Source organism: Ziziphus jujuba, chromosome 5 (assembly GCF_031755915.1).
Source record: "Ziziphus jujuba cultivar Dongzao chromosome 5, ASM3175591v1".
Classification (NCBI taxonomy): domain Eukaryota; kingdom Viridiplantae; phylum Streptophyta; class Magnoliopsida; order Rosales; family Rhamnaceae; genus Ziziphus; species Ziziphus jujuba.
Genome location: NC_083383.1, coordinates 8,603,497 through 8,625,289, shown reverse-complemented (window position 1 = coordinate 8,625,289; position 21,793 = coordinate 8,603,497). Strand labels below are relative to the sequence as shown.

At 33.3% G+C, this 21,793-nt stretch overlaps 1 protein-coding gene and 2 long non-coding RNA genes across 21 annotated transcripts; 2 read left to right on the top strand and 1 right to left on the bottom strand.

Annotated features, from left to right (window-relative positions):
* Positions 1-239: 239 nt before the first annotated feature.
* Positions 240-4,674, top strand: LOC107431696 (uncharacterized). 15 transcript variants are annotated; one of them, XR_009639211.1, is made up of 5 exons: positions 240-535; positions 768-905; positions 1,756-1,862; positions 3,514-3,712; positions 4,010-4,674. It is a non-coding gene; the product is annotated as an uncharacterized LOC107431696 (long non-coding RNA). The 15 variants fall into 15 exon arrangements; XR_009639209.1 differs by having other exon boundaries at positions 3,509-3,712; XR_009639210.1 differs by having other exon boundaries at positions 3,493-3,712.
* Positions 4,675-11,860: 7,186 nt separating this feature from the next.
* LOC107420242 (uncharacterized) lies at positions 11,861-14,351 on the bottom strand. Of its 5 annotated transcripts, none has more exons than XR_009638862.1 (6): positions 13,997-14,351; positions 13,441-13,543; positions 13,186-13,277; positions 12,992-13,096; positions 12,703-12,842; positions 11,861-12,185 (listed from the first exon to the last, which is right to left on the bottom strand). It is a non-coding gene; the product is annotated as an uncharacterized LOC107420242 (long non-coding RNA). The 5 variants fall into 5 exon arrangements; XR_009638863.1 differs by having other exon boundaries at positions 12,992-13,053; positions 13,997-14,344; XR_009638864.1 differs by lacking the exon at positions 12,992-13,096 and having other exon boundaries at positions 12,703-12,824; positions 13,997-14,325.
* Positions 14,352-18,595: 4,244 nt separating this feature from the next.
* LOC107420293 (dihydroflavonol 4-reductase) lies at positions 18,596-21,396 on the top strand. The gene is made up of 6 exons (XM_016029222.4): positions 18,596-18,837; positions 18,940-19,109; positions 19,907-20,101; positions 20,209-20,368; positions 20,502-20,694; positions 20,899-21,396. The coding sequence occupies exons 1-6, from the start codon at positions 18,720-18,722 to the stop codon at positions 21,086-21,088; spliced, it is 1,026 nt and encodes a 341-aa protein (XP_015884708.1). The 5' UTR covers positions 18,596-18,719; the 3' UTR covers positions 21,089-21,396.
* Positions 21,397-21,793: the final 397 nt, after the last annotated feature.

Sequence of the window (21,793 nt, the reverse complement as noted above, 5' to 3'; positions counted from 1 at the left end):
ATTTTATTTATTATTTATTTTAAATATTTATAGACAAGTAAACCTATAAAGTAGATCTAAGGCCCTCAAAGTCCTAGGGCCGGCCCTCGTCCCAAGCCAGTCATGTGAAAAAAAGTAACAAGGAAGTTTTGTGGGACAATTTCATAAAAACTAGTGGTCCTCTAACAAATCCAAAAATGAGTTCATTTACTTATAGCCCATAATAGCCCTTTATAAATAAAAATAAGGGGAATTTGGCCCAATACCCCTCTTTTAGAGGGGTTAATGAAATATACCCCTTTCATTTCAAATGTTTTTGTTTTACCCTTTTATTTTTCAATATACCCAAATTACCCTTTTGAAAAGTGCCATGGACGGAGCACGAAGAAAAGAGGAAGAGAAAGTGAGAGAAAATGGCAAAGCAGCTACTGGAGAGTGCTTCAGGAGGAAGGACGAGTAGAGGAAGCACCCTAGGCTCACCAATCAGCTCCGCCACGCCTTTCTTGGTTTTGGCCTCAGAGTCGCCGCCTTAGGCGTCTACCTAGACGGTGAGCAGGTCTACAACAAACTCCTTGCTCCTTCCGCCTCTTCTTCTTCTTCTTCTCATCACTCTTCCCATTCCTTTGTTTCTCACTGACTCACTGAGACAACTAAAACAACAACCTCATCCAATTTTTATTTTGTTTTCACAAATTTTTATTTTTTATTTTTTTGGTTTCTTTCCCATTTGGATCCTAAACAGAATTCGGAGCGGTTATTAAAATTTTCCTTTTTCCACATTTTCTCAGCAACCAAACGTACCATCTAAAGATTGAATTCATCAAAACCATCATCGATTTTTGGTGCAAACTTTGAATTCAAATCTTCGAGACCGAAAATGATGCTGAATCTTGGAAAATCTCTCACTGAGCAATGAGTTACAGAAGGTAATCTTTATATTTGGTAAGATTTGCATTTCAAGCAGTTTTTTTAGTTTATATATTTTTTGTGATCAAAGTTCAATAGTCAATCAGTCATCGCCTTTCATGTTTAATGCTGTATATATATATATATATATATATATATTCTGCATTTGCTGAAACTATTGCAGTTGTATCTTATTGGTTTCCTTTGCATTTGAATTTATGGTTTGCTTCAGTGAATTTCGATGAAAATAATCTTTTCTGTTACACAATGTACGAGCTTGAACTTCACAATTTAGCCAATACTTAAATCTTGGTTAATTAATAACCCATAAGCAGGTAAAAAATGCATCTATGAATTGCTTTGTCGGATAGTCTATTCTATGAATTTACATGACATCCATCAGTAATTTTTAAAAATTGAGACTAATCTGGGCTTAAGAATTATTAAACATTATGTTTAATCTCTGGTTTTGGAAGATAATTGTTTTCACTAGATGTTAGGGATAAGAAGCACCCAGTTATCTTAGACTTCTTAGTGAGATAAGGACCATTAAGGATATGGTTTCTATGAGCATTGTCACACAAAGCAAGGTCATCCCAATTATATGATAACATCTTGCGTCAGCTTCTGACATTTCCCTTATCCCTTTTATTTCTTCCTCCAAAACAAGGTCTTCTTCATTCAAGAAAAAGGATTAAACAATGCCTTTGTTTGTTACCATGAAATGTTAATATTAAATTTATGATAAATTTTGCTATATATAATTATATAATCTGGCTTTTGGTTGTAGTTTTTCCTGTTATTTTAAATCCCTTTTCATTGGTTCACCCAATTCCACTCTTTGTTAGTTTTAAAAGGCAATGTACCCAGGTGGTTATACTACAGAAGTTACAAGGTTATCTCCAAAAGCAACAAAAAAGGATATTTATGATTTTTTTCACTTATTGTGGTGTAACTGAGGATGTTGAAATCATTAGGTAGAGTCCTTCTTCACAACTTCGAGTGAAATCTGCAAAATGATGGTTTGGTCATTGATTATATATGAATTTATTGTTCATAAACTCATCAAATTGTTTGGATGTTATTTGGTTTGAAAGTGGTCAAAAGATAAGAATCTTTTCTAGAATTTATATTACAATTATTTAATTTCCTTTTTTTCTTTTGTCATTTTAAATATCCATATGTCAATTAGTCCATTTGAGTGTCTTGTAAAAGCTAATTTATTCCATAAGACCCCTGCTTTAATGGATTTCTAAAGGTATATGTGGAGAATATAAAATATTTTTCTATATGTGGAGAATATAAGATATTTTTCTTTCCATCATTTGGTCAAGAGGCTAAAGCTACTATTACTGAGAAGTTCATATTCTAAAATGAGATTGAAATGTAAACATAATAGAAATTTTAACTTTTTCATGAAAGTATGTTAGGAATTGTCTTCTCTTTCTTTATCCTTTTTTTTTCAATAAAATTCAAACTCCAAGCATGGCAATAAGTTGGGAAATTGTTTCATTATTCAACATTAATGTGATGGTTAATAATGCTCCTAACCAACAATAACTTCCTCAAGACGGTTTATTTCCACATGTAATTATCAATGTCAGACTAAGAAGACAAGATCAAAATTTGAATCTTATCTGTATAAAAGCTGAAACTTCATGGAGAAATTTCCAAATTATCATTGCTTTCCTTTGTCACCTTTGCCCCAAAAAAAAAAAAAAAAAAAAAGGGACTCTTGAATGCCTTCTATTATATAGATTCTACAATTTTATGTCCTCATAAATTACGTGCTGTAGAAACAATTCCAGATTATGATCCATGTAGGGAGGTAACTATCCATCCAGTGCCATATTTCCTTTCAAATTCTTATTAACACAAAAGGGTCCTCTCTGTCCCAATATAATTTTAGAAGACCTTTTATTTGTTTGTTTCTCTTTACAGGTTAGATTCAATTGAGTGGTTATTTTTAGCCTTTTCTAACTTGCTACTCTGCACATGTGCGTAAATTGTATGTTGTTATAATTGAGTTATTGGTTTGCTGGAAATAGGTCTAGTGAGTATGCTTATACTGCATATGTGACATTCAAAGATGCTTATGCTCTGGAAACCACTGTCTTGCTTAGTATACCTTGTTGTTTACACTCGTCTAAAATGAGTACTCATCTACATGAGCTAAGAAAATAAAATTGTGAGGGTATAACTAAACAGTCAGTCCCCTTGCCTTTCCTTTCATTCATTTTTGTACAATGGAGTAGAAAATAAACAAAGAATTTTTGGCTTTTTAGTTCTAGTCTATTTTCCACTTTTTCTTCTTCTTCTTTTTTTTTTTTTCATGTTCTTTTACACCAGTGCTTACAAATGAAATATGTTTATTGATGACTGATGATTTATGGATTTCTTATAGTAATCCCACTTCAAAGGTTTCGAGCCTATGGTATAACAAAGTTTAGTTTTCATTAGGTGTCAATATTCCCCTTGAATTGAATTGTTGAACTGTTAAGTATTTTTAACATCAACTCTTTAATTTGACGAGATTGCTATTGATTGGAGACATGGTGGATCAACTGGTTTGCTTTCTTTCCTTAATTCCTTGTAATGATATGCCAGGGTGCAACCATTGTAGATCAGCGAGTATGCATAACACATTAGGGAATATAAACGGATGAAGATGATTGTTGGAATAGTAGTCCATGGAACCATGAGGTCAATAGTGGTTCATTGGTAACAAATCAATAGAAATAATTTCCATTGGATGGGAAAGATGGGTGCATCACTTCACAAGTCTTCGAGAGGACAGGCAATAGGGTTAAAACCTTCATACTTTATGGTAAAATCTGTTTTCAATATCCTTTTATTCTGCTTTTATCTTGTGTATACACTTATTTATATGGTGAAATTTAGACACTGACTTTTGTAGCTTGAGCATGTTTCATTCTAATATAAAGAGAAGTCTACCTCTTATTTCCTACATGTACTTTTCTTTTATTTTCTGTTTCTCTTGATTATTTATTAGCATGCATTTCTTCCTCCATACTCGAAGTACAATTTGTTTGTACTTTATGTCTTGTGTCCACTGTCTTCTTAGTGTTTACTCATTGAAATTTATCTTTTAAGCATATCTTAGTTATGTAGCCCTTGTTTGGGATGTTTGGATATGGAGGACCTATTGCATCTATGCATCTAGGAAGGTATGAGTTGCACCTTCATTTGTGTCCTCATTCTGATTGAATATTCCTAAATGTTTAGTTTTACCTTTTTTTCATTTCACTGTCTTGTCATAGGCATGCGCTTGTTTCTTCGAAGACAGAGAATTCCAAGAAAGTATAAACGTTACATCTTGAGAGAGAAGCCTTACTCGGTAGTTCTAACAGTGAACATACTTGGACGATAGTTAAGTTGCATACTAGTTTCTTGATCTGTCAGAGGGCCATATTTTTTAATGCTTTTATCTGATTTCTCTTACATCTTTGCAATAGAACCACCCAACGGTTTTCAATCTCTTGTACTAATGGACAACTTCATTTCCATTTTAGACTGATGGTGGCATCAAAAATCCCTCAGAAGCTGAAATTAGGGACACACCCCACAGAGAACTACTCTGTTTCTATTATTTTATACTTTTGGCATGGTCAAATTGAGACAGTATGTGTATCAAATAAATTTATTAAGATATATACTTTTGTAGGAGCTGTAATATTCTCTAGGAGATATAATATTCTCTAGTTTTTATTCATAAAACACTTGTACAATTTTCTCTTGCTAATTCAGATTTTGTTTTTAGTTTTTGTACATGATTCTCGTGTCAATATGATGTGTAAGGATCCAATTTCATTATTAAATTCTCCATATTATTTGATATGTGGAAAAGCAATAAATAAGAAGGATGATAATTTAAATGGATGGTAATTGAGTTCTCAAATATTGGCTCTCTAGTTTCTGACCATTAGAACTTATTTGAATGGTATGCATTGAAATGTAGTTAGTTTTAGATTGTAAAATGTGATTCCCAGCTTGCAAGCTTCTTCCAATCACTTTTACATGAACGGCTCCATGGTAGTAAAATCAATAAATGTGCACTTGTGGAAACTATTTAAATAAATGGATATGAAAGTGTAAAATAAATGTAACAGTTTCCCATTTCTCATCTACCCTCATTTCTCATTAACTGTCGAATAAAGTGGAAAATATTAAAACAATTTTTTTTACCATCTCTCATTTCTCATCTACCCTCATTAACTTCTATCCCTCTCTCTTACTCTCCCTGCTACCACATTAAATGAATCCTATGTGTCTTCCTTTCTCTTTTGTTGGTTACGTACCTTTTAGCCTTTCTTTGCATTGACGAACATTGCAGAAAACACAATACCACCTTCAATTCAGTTCACTCTCCCTGCATACCCCCAACCTTTTGTGATAACAACAAGAATAAAAATCTTCATTGTGGAGCCCATACACTTCAAAAAGGTGTAATTAAATTTATGATTCTACGGATCAGAGTTAAAGATTTTTTGGTATGTGTATATATATACATATATATATATATATATATGTGTGTGTACAGATATGTATACATTTTTCCCTTATATTGGATTCATTGTTTGTCACATTTTGACTTGATATATAAGTGCAAGTTCTATGTTGGTGCTATTTTATGTAAAACAATCCATAAATGGTTTGGAAATTTCCATTTGAAAATTACAACCTTTGTTTTGTTACATACGGTCCATTAGTAATTATGAAACACTTGCTTGTTAGAAAATTTAACGGCGGTTCCATCGGAATAGTTGATTTTTCCATTTTCTAAAAGCAAACCGATTGGACAATCGAATTTGTCCACTTCTCTAATGTTATTGTAAACGAATGACATGCTAAATGTAACTATATTTATGATGTTTAACAAAATAATCCACAGAACACCACATTGTCAACATTGCATCCATTCAAGCTAACGTTATGTTATGATTTAGCACATGTGCCACAGATTTGACATCTTAATCTACTTGATCTATTATGTCTGTCAAGAGTATCTATTCTACTAGGTGTTAATATGCAGCATTTAAACAGCATTTATACTCATTTACATAAAATGCATTAGTATTTTATCTTTACTCATTTACTGAAAATGCATTTGTATTTGTATTTAAAATGCTATTCTACTCATTTGCATTTAAAATGCTATTCCACTAGGCGTTAATAACATAATTGTTTGGCTTATTTTCTGTACTCATTTACTGAAAATGCATTTGTATTTTTTCATTACTTTTGCTTCAGGATTATAGTTAAACCTTCCAGCAAAGATTCTACGATTGCAATTATTTTTAGTCATACGACCTCAAGAATTACCACAAGCTTGTGACAAGTAGATACTTAGTATGTTTTGAATTGGTAAAGCCTTTGTGCTCAATGTCACAAATTTCAATTTTATTGTTCTATGATGGAACATGGAGTGTATGTTCTGAAGGTACCTGGAGATACCAACATCAAAGAACGAAGATTATACGTATCAAAAGGAATTGTACGTTGGCAGAACTTGAAGATGTTGTCTACAACGCTCTCAACTTAGATTCTACACAACATCAATTAATCTTCAAGTTCATATACCATGTCTGTTTTTCATGTGAGCCGTATGTTGTGGAAAATGATGAAGACCTACAAAGTTTTATAGAAGAGTATAGTTCACACAGACCTCAAGACAGATCTCCACTTATTGTTGATGTGTTATCCAGGGTTCCACAGAGTATTAATACTATTGGATGTGTTGTGAATAGGATACCTAGAAGTTCAGGATTTATGACTATTGCCCCACTATCTGCAGTTCACAATACAGCTACTTGTACCTCTGATGCTGATATGCAGTCCCCAGCGACCGAACTTCATGTGCCGGAAACTCAACCTGGATTCTCTGAAAATCAAATTTGTGAAAATAATGTGCAATCTGTGGAACATGATCATGATAATGAGTGCTTCGACATTAATGATATGAATGAATATCGTGAACATGATTATGATCAAGATGAACAATTTGAGGATGAGGTCAACACTGATCGTAGTGAAGATGGGTTACAAGACATTTGTTTGACCCAACATTCGGGACTTTCAGCTGGTGATAGTCGACATGATGAGTCTCCTTATGGTAGTAGTCCAATTGATAATGTGAATGATGATGTGCTTGCCTCTCTTTGTACCGAAAACCATTTGGACGTTCGATAGGATTCTACCGCAACCATGGCTGAACTTAGGGTTAACCATCGCTTCTCATCTGTCAATGCCCATGAAATCATTTGAATCAACCAACTCTTTGCGAGTAAGAATGCGCTACAGAAGAAGATTAGTCCTTATGCACTAAGGAGAAATTTTGAATTCAAGGTCAAGAAGTCAGATAGAGTCCGATATGAGGTTGTATGTGCAAACGACAATTGCATATGGCGAATGCGTACTACCAAACTACATGGTGATAATACAGAGGCCTTCATGATTAGGACCTTCAAGGATGAGCATATTTGCTCCTTAAATATCATGAAAAGGGATCATTGTTAAGCAACAAGTTCAATTATCGGAGACATCATCCAACCAACGTTTGATGGGATTTCAAGGCAATACAAACCTCGAGATATCGTGCATGACATTCGCTCTAATTACGGAGTAAACATAAGCTACAACAAAGCATGGGCCGCCAAAAAAGTTGCACTATCAGGTTTGTGGGGCATGCCAGAAGATTCATATGCAAAACTTCCTTTATGGACTCACGTTTTCAAGAGCAAAAATCCAGGCACGTTTACTCAAATTGAAACTGACGATCAAAACAGATTTTTATATTTTTTCATGGCACTTGGAGCTAGCATTAGAGGGTTTTAGCATATGCGGAGAGTCGTAGCTGTCGATGGAACTATACTGAAGAATAGATATAGAGGTTTGTTATATATTGCATCATGTTTGGATGGAAACAATCAAATTTATCCACTTGCTTATGGAATAGGCCATGGGGAGACGGATGCGGCTTACACGTGGTTTTTTGAGAGCTTTAAAGAAGCTTTTGGGGATGATCCTAATATAGCTTTTATATCGGATAGACACAAGAGCATTGCAAAAGCAATACGTACAGTTTTCCCTCATAATCACCATGGCCACTACACATATCATCTTGGTACAAATTTACGTGCTAAGAAGTTTAAAGGTAATGTCAATGCAATTATATCAACTTTTAATGATGCAGCTAGAGCATATATTGTTGAGGATTTTGATAAGGCCATGTAGCTTTTAGAAGGGATTAGTATTGAAGCTGTACAATATCTCAAGGATGCAAGTCCTTCAAAATGGGCTAGATCACATTTTTCGGGCAATAGATACAACATAATGACAACTAACATTGCAGAGAGCATGAACTCTATGCTTATTGATGCTAGGGATAAACCTATTTTTCCATTACTAGATCACATTCGTGATGTCTTGCAAAGGTGGTGGTATGAACGTCGAACTAACACAGCTGCAATGCAAACTCCTGTTACCAATTGGTTGGAAAAAATCATGCAGGAGCGCTCAAATAATGGCAGAGGCTTATGTGTTATGCCAATGAACTTATATTTATTTCAAGTTATTGGCCATGGCATGTTCGTTGGAGTTGTTAACTTAGAAAATAAGACGTGCTCATGCAAGGAATTTGACATTAATGGATTTTCTTGTGTCCATTCAATTGCAGCATGTAAGCATCGACATATTTCTCCATATTTCCTTTGCTTGGCGCATTACTCAGTTGACTCACTCCATGATGCATATTCGGAAACCATTTATCCACTTGGAGATAAATGTCAATGGCATGCTCCAGATGATGTCATAAACCAGGTTGTACTTCCACCTCAAATTGGCAAACAGTCAGGAAGACCGAGAAAGAAGAGGATTCAATCTCAAGGAGAGGAGCGTCATCAATATAGATGCGGGAGGTGCAAATAGGTTGGTCACAGCAGCCGATCATGCTCCGCTGCCGTACCTCTTGATAGCACTACCAACCAACAGCACCATTGAACCAAAGGCCCATCAATCGCGCGATGCTATATTCAGACAATGGGGCCATGTTATGCGGTATGCGAGTGTATGCAATGTAGTCAGGAATGCAATTAGTTGCTCACTCGCGTAACATGTGTTTTGGCATAATAGACGTTGGTTTTATGTGTTCTTTTGTTGTCAAATTCATCTGTCGTATTGTCTTGATAACATATCATTCTGTGTTCAGTTTTTGGTTCAGTTGTTTGTATGTTTCTTACTATTGCATGGATGATATTACTGCCCAATGGTAATGACCGATGCATCGTCGGTAATTGACATTTGTACACCGTCGTAAAAGAATCACCACAATTCCATCCGACAACTTCAATCATGTGTGTTCCAACCAATAACATGCTAAATGTAGCATTATTAATGATAAATTCTGACAAAGTAAGCGATCAAACGGCATTAAAAAATGACAATGTTCAATTTGTTTTTGCTTCAAAAAGTACCGTAGGTTTCATCGATAATTACCGAAACCCCTATGGTAATCACATTTTACCAATTTTTGGGCCCCACAAGTCCCCTTACGTGTGTTAAATGAAAAAACATGCAACATATGGATTATCAAATGATCGTAATGAGAGAAAATCCCAAAATTGCTTAAAAAGCTCTCAAATTGGCCAAAAAAATACGATGATTGTAAACTTTCGGTAATTACCGATGAAACCTTCGGTAACCAACATATACTCTCTGGAAAAATTACCGTAGGTGTCATCGGTAATTACCGAAACCCCAGTGGTAATCACATTTTACCAATGTTATGGCCCCCATAAGTCCCATAACGTGTGTTAAATGCAAAAACATGCAAAATATGGATTCTTAAATTATCCTAAGGAGGAAAATCCCCAAAATCTTTGAAAAAGTTCTCAAATTGGCCAAAAATTTGTGATGACTATTGACCTTCGGTAATTCCCGATGAAACCTTCAGTAACCAACATATACTCTCTGGAAAAATTACCGATGGTTTAATCGGAAATTACCGAAACCCCTATGGTAATCACATTTTACCAATTTTTTGGGCCCCACAAGTCCCCTTACGTGTGTTAAATAAAAAACCATGCAAAATATGGATTCTAAAATTATCCTATGGAGGGAAAACCCCAAAATATCTGAAAATTTTCTCAAATTGGCCAAAAAATTACAATGACTGTAGACCTTCGGTAATTCCCGATGAAACCTTCAGTAACCAAAATATACTCTCTAGAAAAATTACCGTATGTGTCATCGGTAATTACCGAAACCCCAGTGGTAATCACATTTTACCAATGTTATGGCCCCCACAAGTTCCATAATGTGTGTTAAATGCAAAAACATGCAAAATATGGATTCTAAAATTATCCTAAGGAGAGAAAATCCCAAAATTGCTTAAAAATTTCTCAAATTGGCCAAAAAAATACGATTATTGTAGACCTTTGGTAAGCTTCGGTAAATTTTCCAGAGGGTATATATTGGTTACCGACGCTTTCATCGATAATTACCGAATGTCTATAGTCATCGTAATTTTTTGGCCAATTTGAGAACTTTTTCAGAGATTTTGGGGTTTTCCCTCTTTAGGATAATTTTAGAATCCATATTTTGCATGGTTTTTCATTTAACACATGTAAGGGGACTTATGGGGCCCAAAAAATTGGTAAAATATGATTACCATAGGAGTTTCGGTAATTCCCGATGAAACCATCGGTAATTTTTCCAGAGGGTATATGTTGGTTACCGAAGGTTTCATCGAGAATTACTAAAGGTCTACAGTCATCATAAATTTTTGGCCAATTTGAGAACTTTTTCGGAGATTTTGGGGATTTCACTCCTTAGGATAATTTTAGAATCCATATTTTGCATGTTTTTGCATTAACACACATTATGGGACTTGTGGGAGCCATAACATTGGTAAAATGTGATTACCACTGGTGTTTCGGTAATTACTGATGACACCTACGGTAATTTTTCCAGAGAGTATATGTTGGTTACCGAAGGTTTCACCGGAAATTACCAAAGGTCTACAATCATCGTATTTTTTTAGCCAATTTGAGAGCTTTTTAAGCAATTTTGGGATTTTCTCTCATTATGATCATTTGATAATCCATATGTTGCATATTTTTTCATTTAACACACATAAGGGGACTTGTGGGGTCCAAAAAATTGGTAAAATGTGATTACCATTGGGGTTTCGGTAATTCCCGATGAAACCTTCGGTAATTTTTCCAGAGGGTATATGTTGTTTACCGAAGGTTTCATCGGGAATTACCGAAGGTCTACAGTCATTATAATTTTTTAACCAATTTGAGAAATTTTTTAGATATTTTGGGGTTTTCCCCCCTTAGGATAATTTTAGAATCCATATTTTGCATGGTTTTTCATTTAACTCACGTAAGGGGACTTGTAGGGCCCAAAAAATTGGTAAAATGTGATTACCATAGGGGTTTCGGTAATTACCGATGAAACCTACGGTAATTTTTTAAGTAAGGACAAATTGATTACCGTAGGTTTCATGGGTAATTACCGAAGGCCCTACAATAATCAAATTTTTATGCAAATTTGAGAACTTTTTTAAAACTTTGTCTTAGTCTCAACCACTTTGCATCCCTCATATGTTTGACTCATGCAGCCTTGCCTCATTCCTCCGTCACCATGCAATTTTCCAAAGACTCATATACTAATGTAACATGCAAGGTCAGGAAACTATCAAGTGAAATATTTAACAACCAAAGAATTAAAGAGTGGGCCTTTAAATGACATATTTAGGGAAAAAAATCAAAGAGTCGTGCAAATTTATGGTTCAAATTATGAATATATTAAATACTCTAAATTATCCAGGATTGTAGAGTTTCATTAATGATGTTTAACTCTCAATATCTGGTTGACATTGAAAATGAAAAGATCGATCCTTTTTGAAACTTGATTCCCTTAAAAATGGTGATCTATGGAAGGAAGGACCTAAGCAACCGTATGATCATTTTTATAAACTAAAAATACCAGAACAAGCATAACAATTATGAGAAATGCATAAAAATTTGATTCCAAGTATCTAGAAGTCCAGAAATACACCAATGGTTACAGTCCATGGGCCTAAAGCCATTATAAAAGCCAGGATGTGCATCTTTTCTGAGTTGTGATAGAGTTGTTATGTCCAGCAGATGAAATGTTTTCTCATTCCAGTTAATACATCTTTCACCACATATAATTCCTTGGGCAATCCGACTGATCCACTTAGGAGTTTTGTCTCATTTCCACAGTTTGTCACCCCTAGCTCATTCCAATCCCTTGCCACCAAATATGAAAAGGAAAAAAAAGAAAAAAAAAAGCATCAGAGAAATTCATGAAATTAATTTTTGGTTTTCAAAAAAAAAAATTGGTGATGGGAAAGAAGTAAACTTAATGGTAGTGGGTAAAAGAAATTCCTTGGAAGATGACTTTGGTTTTACTATGATTCATAGTAGAATCCACCCACTTAGCCCATGTTGTCAAACCCTTATGAAAAGCAACCATACAATTCATGTCTTTGAGAGTTTGGTTACCATCTTGAGAATTTAAATGCTCTCTTTCAAGTCCTCAGGAACTAAAGTGAAGGCAGTTCATGGGGATGCAGATTGGATAAAATAGGAAAACAAAAGTAGCAGAGAAAAGAAGTTAATCATATGTTTATAGCAACTTCATTAAAAACTCTATGAGCAACAGAGCATTTAAATTCTTTTTTAATCATATGCTTATAGCAATTTCATTAAAAACTCTATAAGCAATAGATCATTCAAATTATTTTCCTCTTTTGTTTTCTTTTACCTGGTATCACCTCTAACTAGACCCCATTTGTACCCAACAAGGACTGATTCCTTAAAGCCAATATTAAATCCCTCTTGCGCTACAGCTTCTTTTCTTGTTATGAGACCATCGTGATATCCACTCTAGTAATACACCAATTGCTACATGAAATTCACGGAAAGAGTGTGGGGGTAGCGATTATTATTTATAGACAAAAAATAAATAAATAAATAAACCCACAACATCAATATGTTAAGGAGGGACACTACATCAACCTCTTAACCAAATGCACAAGGATAACGATATGCACCTGACCTAAGGCATTTTCAAGCATATTTTTGGAATTGTAACCAATAGTATGGGTTTCTCAATCTGTAAATATCAGTTTATCATGCAAGTCTTGAGTGCCATTAGCCTATAATACAAAACCATAAGCAAACTAATACCACATCTCGGCAAGCAACCTCAAATTCATAAAATAGGAGTAAGTATAAGACAGTTTACCTATCCTATCCCCAACTGCATATTTGTAATCAACTTGAAAATTAATAATGTTCCACCAGCCAAGCCTAAGAAATTCCAACCTTGGCTGAAAACTAAACAGAAAGAAATTAGGGAAAACTAAACAACATAGATAGTATACCTCATGGTCCATATAGCAGGTATAATATCTTTTTTAAATATTAACTAATTGTTAAAAAAAAATAAAAAAAAGTTTACTTATATAATTCGCCATAGAACATATAACTAAAAGGATACCATAAGAATCACTTTGGTCACATCGGGCACTTGGCATAAGATCACTTTCTATTTGATGCTGCAAACTTTCCAAGTAAAGCTCCTCTGCACAACTACCGCTCACCTTCATAACCATAAACAAGAAACCAACATAAAATCAAAATGAAGTTATGTAATTAAATTATGATATCTAGCAAGATGGTGAGTGTCATATAAATAAGAAAACAAATGATTCAACATTTGAAGTAGATTTTAACTATAACCGCTTTTAACTTATTCTTCAATTTTGTTTTTTTGGGTTTTCTTTTCTTTCAATTTCCTTTAATATTCTGTTGCAATCAGAAAATTCAACAAACACTCGTGAAGTGTTTCTAACCTTAAAGCAATATAGAAACCGACCCTAAAGCTCACTCATAATATTTAATTACCCCACTAAATTGTATAACCTACTACTACTACTACTACTTGATTTTTACTAGTTTCCTCCATTCCAATCATCGTCTTCGCCTTTCGCCAATCAAGCAAAAACCCAAGCTAAAAAAAAAAAAAAAAACAATCAAAATACACAGATCCTTACCTCAAACGCAATTTTTCCTTAGTCTTTCATATGTTTGCAAGAGAAGAGGTAAGAGATGCAGGGAGATGGAGCATGGATATTTTTTTTATTTTTTTTTTCTTAATGAGATTGTGTGTGGGTTTTCTGGGGGATGAAGAAAAATAAAAAAGCAAAGTGCAGAAACTAAAGACTATGGGTTTCTCGGACTGAAGGAATAAAGAAAGGAAAGTAGAATAATTTTTTACTTTCATTGGGGATAAAATAGGAAGCAGAAGATAGATTAAAAAAAACTAAGAAATGAGGGGTATATTTCATTAGAGGCTTTAAAAGAAGGGCATTGGACCAAATTTTCCTAAAAATAATCTTGCTGCAACAATTTCAAATATGACCCTTATGCCACTCTTTCTTGTCCTCTGTACTCTACCAGTAAACATGGTTTTGACTTGAGCATCAAACCACATTGGTGTTAAGCCTGTTCGTTTCACTCATTACCATCTTCGCAGGCAAAGAGGAAATCCAATTCAAAAAGTTTTTCTCATAATTCAACATTACTACAATGTACCTAACGAATATTATTATTATTAAGACGAGTTCTTATTAGTTATTATTATTATTATTATTCTTATTAGTCATTATTATTATTATTATTTGTTTACTAATTTTAAAAAGAAAATATAAAATAGATAGTTAACATAAACCCGAGCTATAGCATTTTTCAGAAATGCGATAGATCAGCATGCACATGACATGAGCTTGTAGCAGCATAGGAGGCATGGGCCGGATTTGATGAATTCCATGGTAGGATATATTGTGGTTTTGTTTCTTACTTTTTTTGGAGTCGCAAGGAGGAGATGCTGAATAATTAATAAAAGATATAAATGCTAATCGCATTCAAAATTTCGTATCGTATGTATGGGCAATACAATAAATTTGTCAAATGGTTTGTCCTCCTCCTATTTGTATGTCTTTGGTCTCTTATCATATACGATTACAAATTTAAGTGAATTGTGTTTTTGTTTGGGTACATAATTTAGGTGAATTGTTTGATATGATAAACGGTATTGTTTAAAGGGCCGGAACAAACAAATAAAGACAAAAACGTAGGGATCTTCTAAGGGCCCAATGTTTCTTAATGAAGAGGCCCATTTACAAAGTTTGTGGGCTAAAATTCTATCGTCTCACACGTACAAAAATCATAGACAGGTGGTATACGTTGCCGTATGACAGATGATTTTTAAGAGGAGGGAAATGCAAATTTTGTATCGTGGTGTCTAATTTGTCTGTAGCTGACTTGGCTTCTGCAATATCTTTGATTCAGGGATGGAAGAAGTATTCCGTGACAAAATTTAAGACCATTAAAATCAATGTGGATAGGGCTTATGATAAAAAAAGAGGTTTATATGGGATTGGGGTGGTTATTAGCAACTATTTGGGTCAATTGATGGGAGCTTTATCAAAGCCAATTCCTCATAAGTGTCCCCTTTAGCAGTTGAATTGTTGGCCATCCATGAAGGTTGTGTTTTTGGTATTGAATGTGGTTATTTTGAAGGGATGATGGAAACTGATTCTTTACAGGCAATTAATTTACTTAAGGATAATCAGGATTTTCTTTTGGCAGAGTGTTCTATTTTGGAGAAGCTTAAGAATCAGCTACAACCGATATAGCTCCTTTTCTTGTCGGTTTACTCGTAAATCAGCAAATAATGTAGCACACAGCTTGGTTAGACATTCTCTTTCTATTGTAAATCCTTCTGTCTGGTTTGCTGTGTGCCCTCAGTGGCTTGAGAATTGTTTGCAGATTGACGTACTTGTTTCCTTTTCTTTTCACTTTTCAAAAAATAAATAAATAAATGGAGATAAATATTTTTGCATCATTTTTATGCATTATATGCAATTTATTTATAATTAATATATATATATATATATATATATATAGATATAGATATAGATATAGTTATTTCCTATTTAGATGGCAACGTTTATAACTTTAAAAATTAAAAAAATTAAAAAAATTAAAAAAAAAAACATTTGGATTGCTTTAATAACTCTAAAAATGTGTTGAAATTTATATGAGAAGGAAGATCTATATAAATTTCACAAACATATTAAAATCTCAATCATTTTAAAGTAACTCAAAGATGAACAAAGGAAATTTTGACAGTGCTCTATCAGATCTTGACTTAATATCCTATATATATCATGCAGTTCCACCTTTAAGAAATAGCAAATAATAATATAGAAATCTCATAATTCTTAATTAATCATGATGGAGAAAACCAATTATACATATGGAGGAAGCAGCATATAAAAAATCAGCTCAACGTTTCAACGTTTCACAGGTTTATAAGGAGTATTTTCTCTTTTAAAAAAAAAAAAAAAGAACTAAATGAATGTTCGAAATTAATAATTTTGCTAAATAAATATAATTGTTTGGTTCCAAATCTAGCCAATGTACTAATAAGATAACAAGTTTTTTTTTAAAAATCCTTTATAACACATTAAATATATAAATTAATAATTAATTAAACTTGTTAAAAAAAATAATATGTATAAACATTTACCATATATAATAATAAAAAAATTACTTCATAACTTCTATTTCTTTACTAAATAACTTTTATTCCTTCTATTAGTAGATTTTTCTTTATAGTGAAATTCTTTTTAAATTAATAAAATATTCATTTATCTATAAATAAATAAATAAATAACATTTTTAAATGAACAAATTTTTATAATCTCATCAATATTCATTTATAAATTTTGCCATACTTACAATAATTCAAATTCCAATTCTCATACCTCAGCATGAAAAAGAAAAACATAAAATATTATGCTGTTGACTTTTTATGGGTCTAATGCGTAAATTAAATGGCCTACCACGTACTATCTCACATGCATTTCCCTTCTAGAATATTATAATTGACAAACTAACTATTTTCTTTGGGTTTGTTTTTTGCTTCTTTCTGTGTGGTGGCAACTACTATCTTCCAGTTTCTGATCCCTTATTCTCTCCTAACCCTTATAAATGGTGCGGTCCACAGTATATCTACCTACCAAAAGTGTTTCTTCAACACTGGGCTAGCGGCGAATCTCAGGAGACCAGCAGCGGCCATGGCTCTCCAAAATTTTTTAAATGGCTTTGTAGCGTATGTGAAGTTCCCAATAGATTTTTTACTTTTTGTATATAATATATGTAATGCATACTTTATTAGATTGCGGTTCTCACAAACCCCATATGAATTTTTTAAACTGCACGAGTTCTTTTCAAATATATTAACAACCCAATTAATTATTATTATTATTATTATCATTATTTTTGTGAATGATAACCCAATAGTTATGTACTACGTTCTAGAAACTTTAGCAAAATTAGCATTAAAATGCCTTTATTTTTTTATTAGCTAATTATTTTTTTTCTTCCTTTCTTTATTAATTAAAAAAAAAAAAAAAGAGTTGGCACCCTTTAGATAAGTTTTTAGATCTGCCGCCACGCTCGCCGGCATTCCGGGGACTTGGATTCTTATTTTAGCCTTTCGTTCAACCAAAAAAAAAAAAAAGAAAAAAAGTTGGCCCCCCTTGGGTAAATTTCCAGATCTTCCGCCATGTACACCTACATTCAAGCGAATTGGAATCTTTTTTATGCCTTTCGTTCAACCAAAATATATATATATATATATATATATTGTTGGCCCCCCCCTTATATAAGTTTCTGGATCTGCCGCCATGCACACCTACATTCATGCACACCTAAGAAGTTTGGTTGATAAAACATGCTTTTCAGAAAAAAAATAAAATAAAATAAAATAAAAAAATATGCCACAATTTAGGATTTAGTGTTGCTGTTTAAAAAACTTCATAATATCTAACAAACTTTCAAAATGTTTTTTTATTTTTATAACATTAGCTTGATAAAGGATTTAAATAAATCTATTGAAAAATTTTCTTTTAAATGATTGTTTTTTTTTTTTTTTGATATAGCAAAAATATATATGTATATATATATATATATACAATAATAAACAAAATTACTGAATATGCTCTAACCTTATATACCATTTTAAGTGATCTAACATCCAATACCTACCATTTTAAGTGATTTCCTTTCGTGATCGGTACTATAAAGAAAATTGAAAAGTCCAAAGCTTTTTCACCTAACAATAAAATTTCAAGTTCCAAATGTGAAGAAAAACACTTGCCTAACTTATATCTGAACATGCAACCAATTTGGTTTCTGTATTTTTAATTCAATATAAAAACTTCTTCTGCTGCAAATCATGAGAAAAATTGAAGTATTCTACCAAAAATTCTTATATCCCAAATCAAAGAGTTTCCACGAAACTATAATTTTCCGAAAGGGTATGTCTATATATGTCTAGCAAGGACCCACAAAAAATAAATAAATAAATAAATTTGAAAAGAGAAGAAAAAAAAAAAAAGGGAAAATTATTACTTAACTGAAATGAGCACTGCGCAGCTACCACCTACCAGTCAAGTGCGCGTTACCCGTTAGATGGTCACGTTGTGGGAAGCTTGCGGCTAAAAAATAAAATGCGCATGTGAGTGCGTGTTAGATAGGGGTCATATAATCCAATAAGATAAAGTATTTATAGTCGGACATTTCGTAAGCAAGGCCTTGCGCCAGAAAAATTACAAACTCTTTATAATTATTAAACCTTAGTTTTTAGTTACTTTTCCAGTTAAACTAATAATTCCATCTTTTTTTACTAGAAACTGAAAACAGCAAATGGGTTCGGAGTCTGAGACTGTGTGTGTCACTGGTGCAGCTGGTTTCATCGGATCATGGCTCGTCATGAGGCTTCTAGAGCGCGGTTACACGGTCCGAGCCACCGTGCGTGACCCTGGTCCGGCTCTCAAATTACTTCTTTTAATTTTTTTTTTGTTTATATTTTGTTAATTATTATTCATGCGTGCGTGTGTGTGTGTGTGTGTTTGATTTGGTACAGCAAACATGAAGAAGGTGAAGCATCTATTGGAATTGCCAAAGGCTCAGACCCACCTGACACTGTGGAAGGCTGATCTGGCTGAAGAGGGAAGCTTTGACGAAGCCATTAAAGGGTGCACCGGAGTGTTCCATGTCGCCACACCCATGGATTTCGAGTCCAAGGACCCTGAGGTATCTTATATAGCAATTCATTCTATGAAAATTCTGTATGAATTGCTTATGACTTGGATGATATACGCACAAACTCACTTGCAATGGCAATATGGGTAACTAGCTGGCCATTAAAAAAAATTAAAAAAAATTTGTAGGGTTGAGAGAGAAGTAGACTAGGTGAGCAGAAAATATGCTGTTTGTCATTTCATTATGATATTGGACTGCTTTTCTTGCCATAAAATAGTCCAATTGTCGGGGACCCAATGTTTACCGGCTTTTTTTCTTTTTTTTTGTCCTTTTGGTGATTTTTCTTGTCTGAGAATTACGCTTGCCAGTATTTCAAGTAAAGCTGTTAAGAAAAGTCATAGGAAGTTTTGTTTGGGCATGTGAAAATGACAAAAGTGCCAAGAGTAGTTAGATAGAGGTAAAGACTTTCCCGTTCTGACTGATTTGATGGACCAATTGACATGATTCCAAAACATTCATCTTATGTCTCTACTAAAAAAAAAAAATAGATATATATATATATAATAAAATTTATTTTGAAAAGTCATAATATAAAATATATATAATTTATTTTGAAAAGTCATAACCTCAATGATATATATTGTAAATATTATTTTCACCATTTTTTTCATAAATTTTTTTATTATATAATTTTGTATATATATATATTTATTTATTTATTTATTTATTTATTTATTTCTAATCGAAATTTATAGCCGGATTAGATTTCTGAAATGCCCAATCAGATTCTTAATTTGGCAATAATTAAGTTGAATAAGGAATTACCAAATTCTTTAATTGGTTGGCAGAATGAAGTAATAAAGCCAACAATAGCCGGGCTATTAAGCATCATAAAAGCCTGTGTTAATGCAAAGACCGTAAGAAGGCTAGTATTTACATCATCAGCCGGAACTGTTAACGTGGAAGAGCACTTAAAGCCAGTCTACGATGAAACCTGCTGGAGCGACGTTGAGTTTTGCCGCAATAAAAAGATGACTGGATGGGTACGTATATATGTCATTTTATCAAAGACCTTAGAACAATAATATTTTATCCATTGGTCAGGTATAATTAATATCTGTGGACTTGCATAATCGTGTTGAATTTCTAGATGTACTTCGTATCCAAGACTTTAGCTGAGAAAGCTGCATGGGAATTCGTCAAGGAACACAACCTTGATTTCGTTAGTGTTATTCCACCTCTAGTGGTTGGTCCATTTCTCATGCCATCCATGCCACCCAGCCTCATTACCGGTCTGTCACCCATTACAGGTACATTATTATTAATTTTTATTTTTTTTTCCATTTCAATATATAAATATATATATTGGAGTAAATAAGAAGGAAATTTTCAGATTTATCTCCGTTAAAATTTGCAGTTCGCTCACATGTTTTTTTATAACAGGAAACGAAGCTCATTATTCGATCATAAAGCAAGGTCAATTTGTTCATTTGGATGATCTCTGCAATGCTCATATTTATGTTTATGAGAATCCTAAAGCTGAGGGTCGCTACCTTGCATCTCAATGTGATGCCACCATATATGACATTGCCAAATTGCTTAAGGAAAAGTATCCCGAGTACAATGTTCCTACAAAGTAATTAAATCCCTCTTCTTCAAGCATTATCTTTGTTGTTTGTTTTTGCCCACCTTCTCTCTTTGAACCTGTGATCTAATGGTTATAACTCACCACCACATGAACTAAAAGGTTGCAGGCTTCAAGCATTATTTTTGAATTTAATATAATATTGTAAATGGGTTATTAATTAAGGAAGCATTTTTGGGTTTAATTAATTTTCAGGTTCGAAGGTATAGACGAAAACATAGAAATTGTCCATTTCTCCTCGAAGAAGCTGACAGACTTGGGGTTTGAGTTCAAGTATAATTTAGAGGACATGTTTACAGGAGCTGTTGAAACATGCCGTGCAAAGGGGTTGCTTCCGATTCCTATAACTGAAGTCAAACCCAAAGGTTCCGACGCCACCAAATAAAGCATCCTCTATTTGTCCCTGGCAGCAGCGCCGGCTCAACATTATTTGAGGAAAGTAATCATACACTTACAAAGTGCATGATTAAAAATTTAGATTCCAGTCCACTATAAGAGAGAAAAATAAAAGTGTTGTATGACCCAACATTATGTGAGGAAAGTAATCATAAGTGTTATACAATACGCTAGATTTCTCAATTTGCTTTAAATGTACTGAAAATATATATTTTGATTTGTAGAAGGATTTCTACATGTTATTTAGAGGAGTGCCATTAATTTTGTTTTCTTAAATGAAAATCAATATTCTCATTAGAGGAATCGCATTCAAGTAATTAATTAATTTCTTGATTTTTATATTTTTTAGAAAAAAAATAAACAACTTATGGAACAGTTTAAATCTAAAAAATTTTCAATTTGTACGAGACAGATTTGAAGGAGATGAAAAGTAAAGAAAAGAAAAACATACGTTAAATTAAAGAAAATGGGTAAATAACAACATTTGCCTAGGCATTAGATCTGTCAAGCCATAATGTATTTATTGCAATTTTACTTTTTCAAAACTTGTTGCCACCAATGCATAATTAATCACCTATAAATCTATTTCAATATTATATAATTACTATATTCCCCCCCCCCCCCCCCCCCCCCCTAAAATAACCCATTATTCATTTATTATATATTAATTTGGCACCTTGACGTTTGGGGACCT

What these genes read in the sequence shown, in the direction of transcription:
- LOC107420293 (XM_016029222.4), top strand. Translation starts at nt 18,720, where the DNA reads ATGGGTTCGGAGTCTGAGACTGTGTGTGTCACTGGTGCAGCTGGTTTC. An exon ending in CGGTCTGTCACCCATTACAG is followed by an intron (nt 20,369 to 20,501) that starts GTACATTATTAT and finishes TTTTTATAACAG; the next exon opens with GAAACGAAGCTCATTATTCG. An exon ending in GAGTACAATGTTCCTACAAA is followed by an intron (nt 20,695 to 20,898) that starts GTAATTAAATCC and finishes ATTAATTTTCAG; the next exon opens with GTTCGAAGGTATAGACGAAA.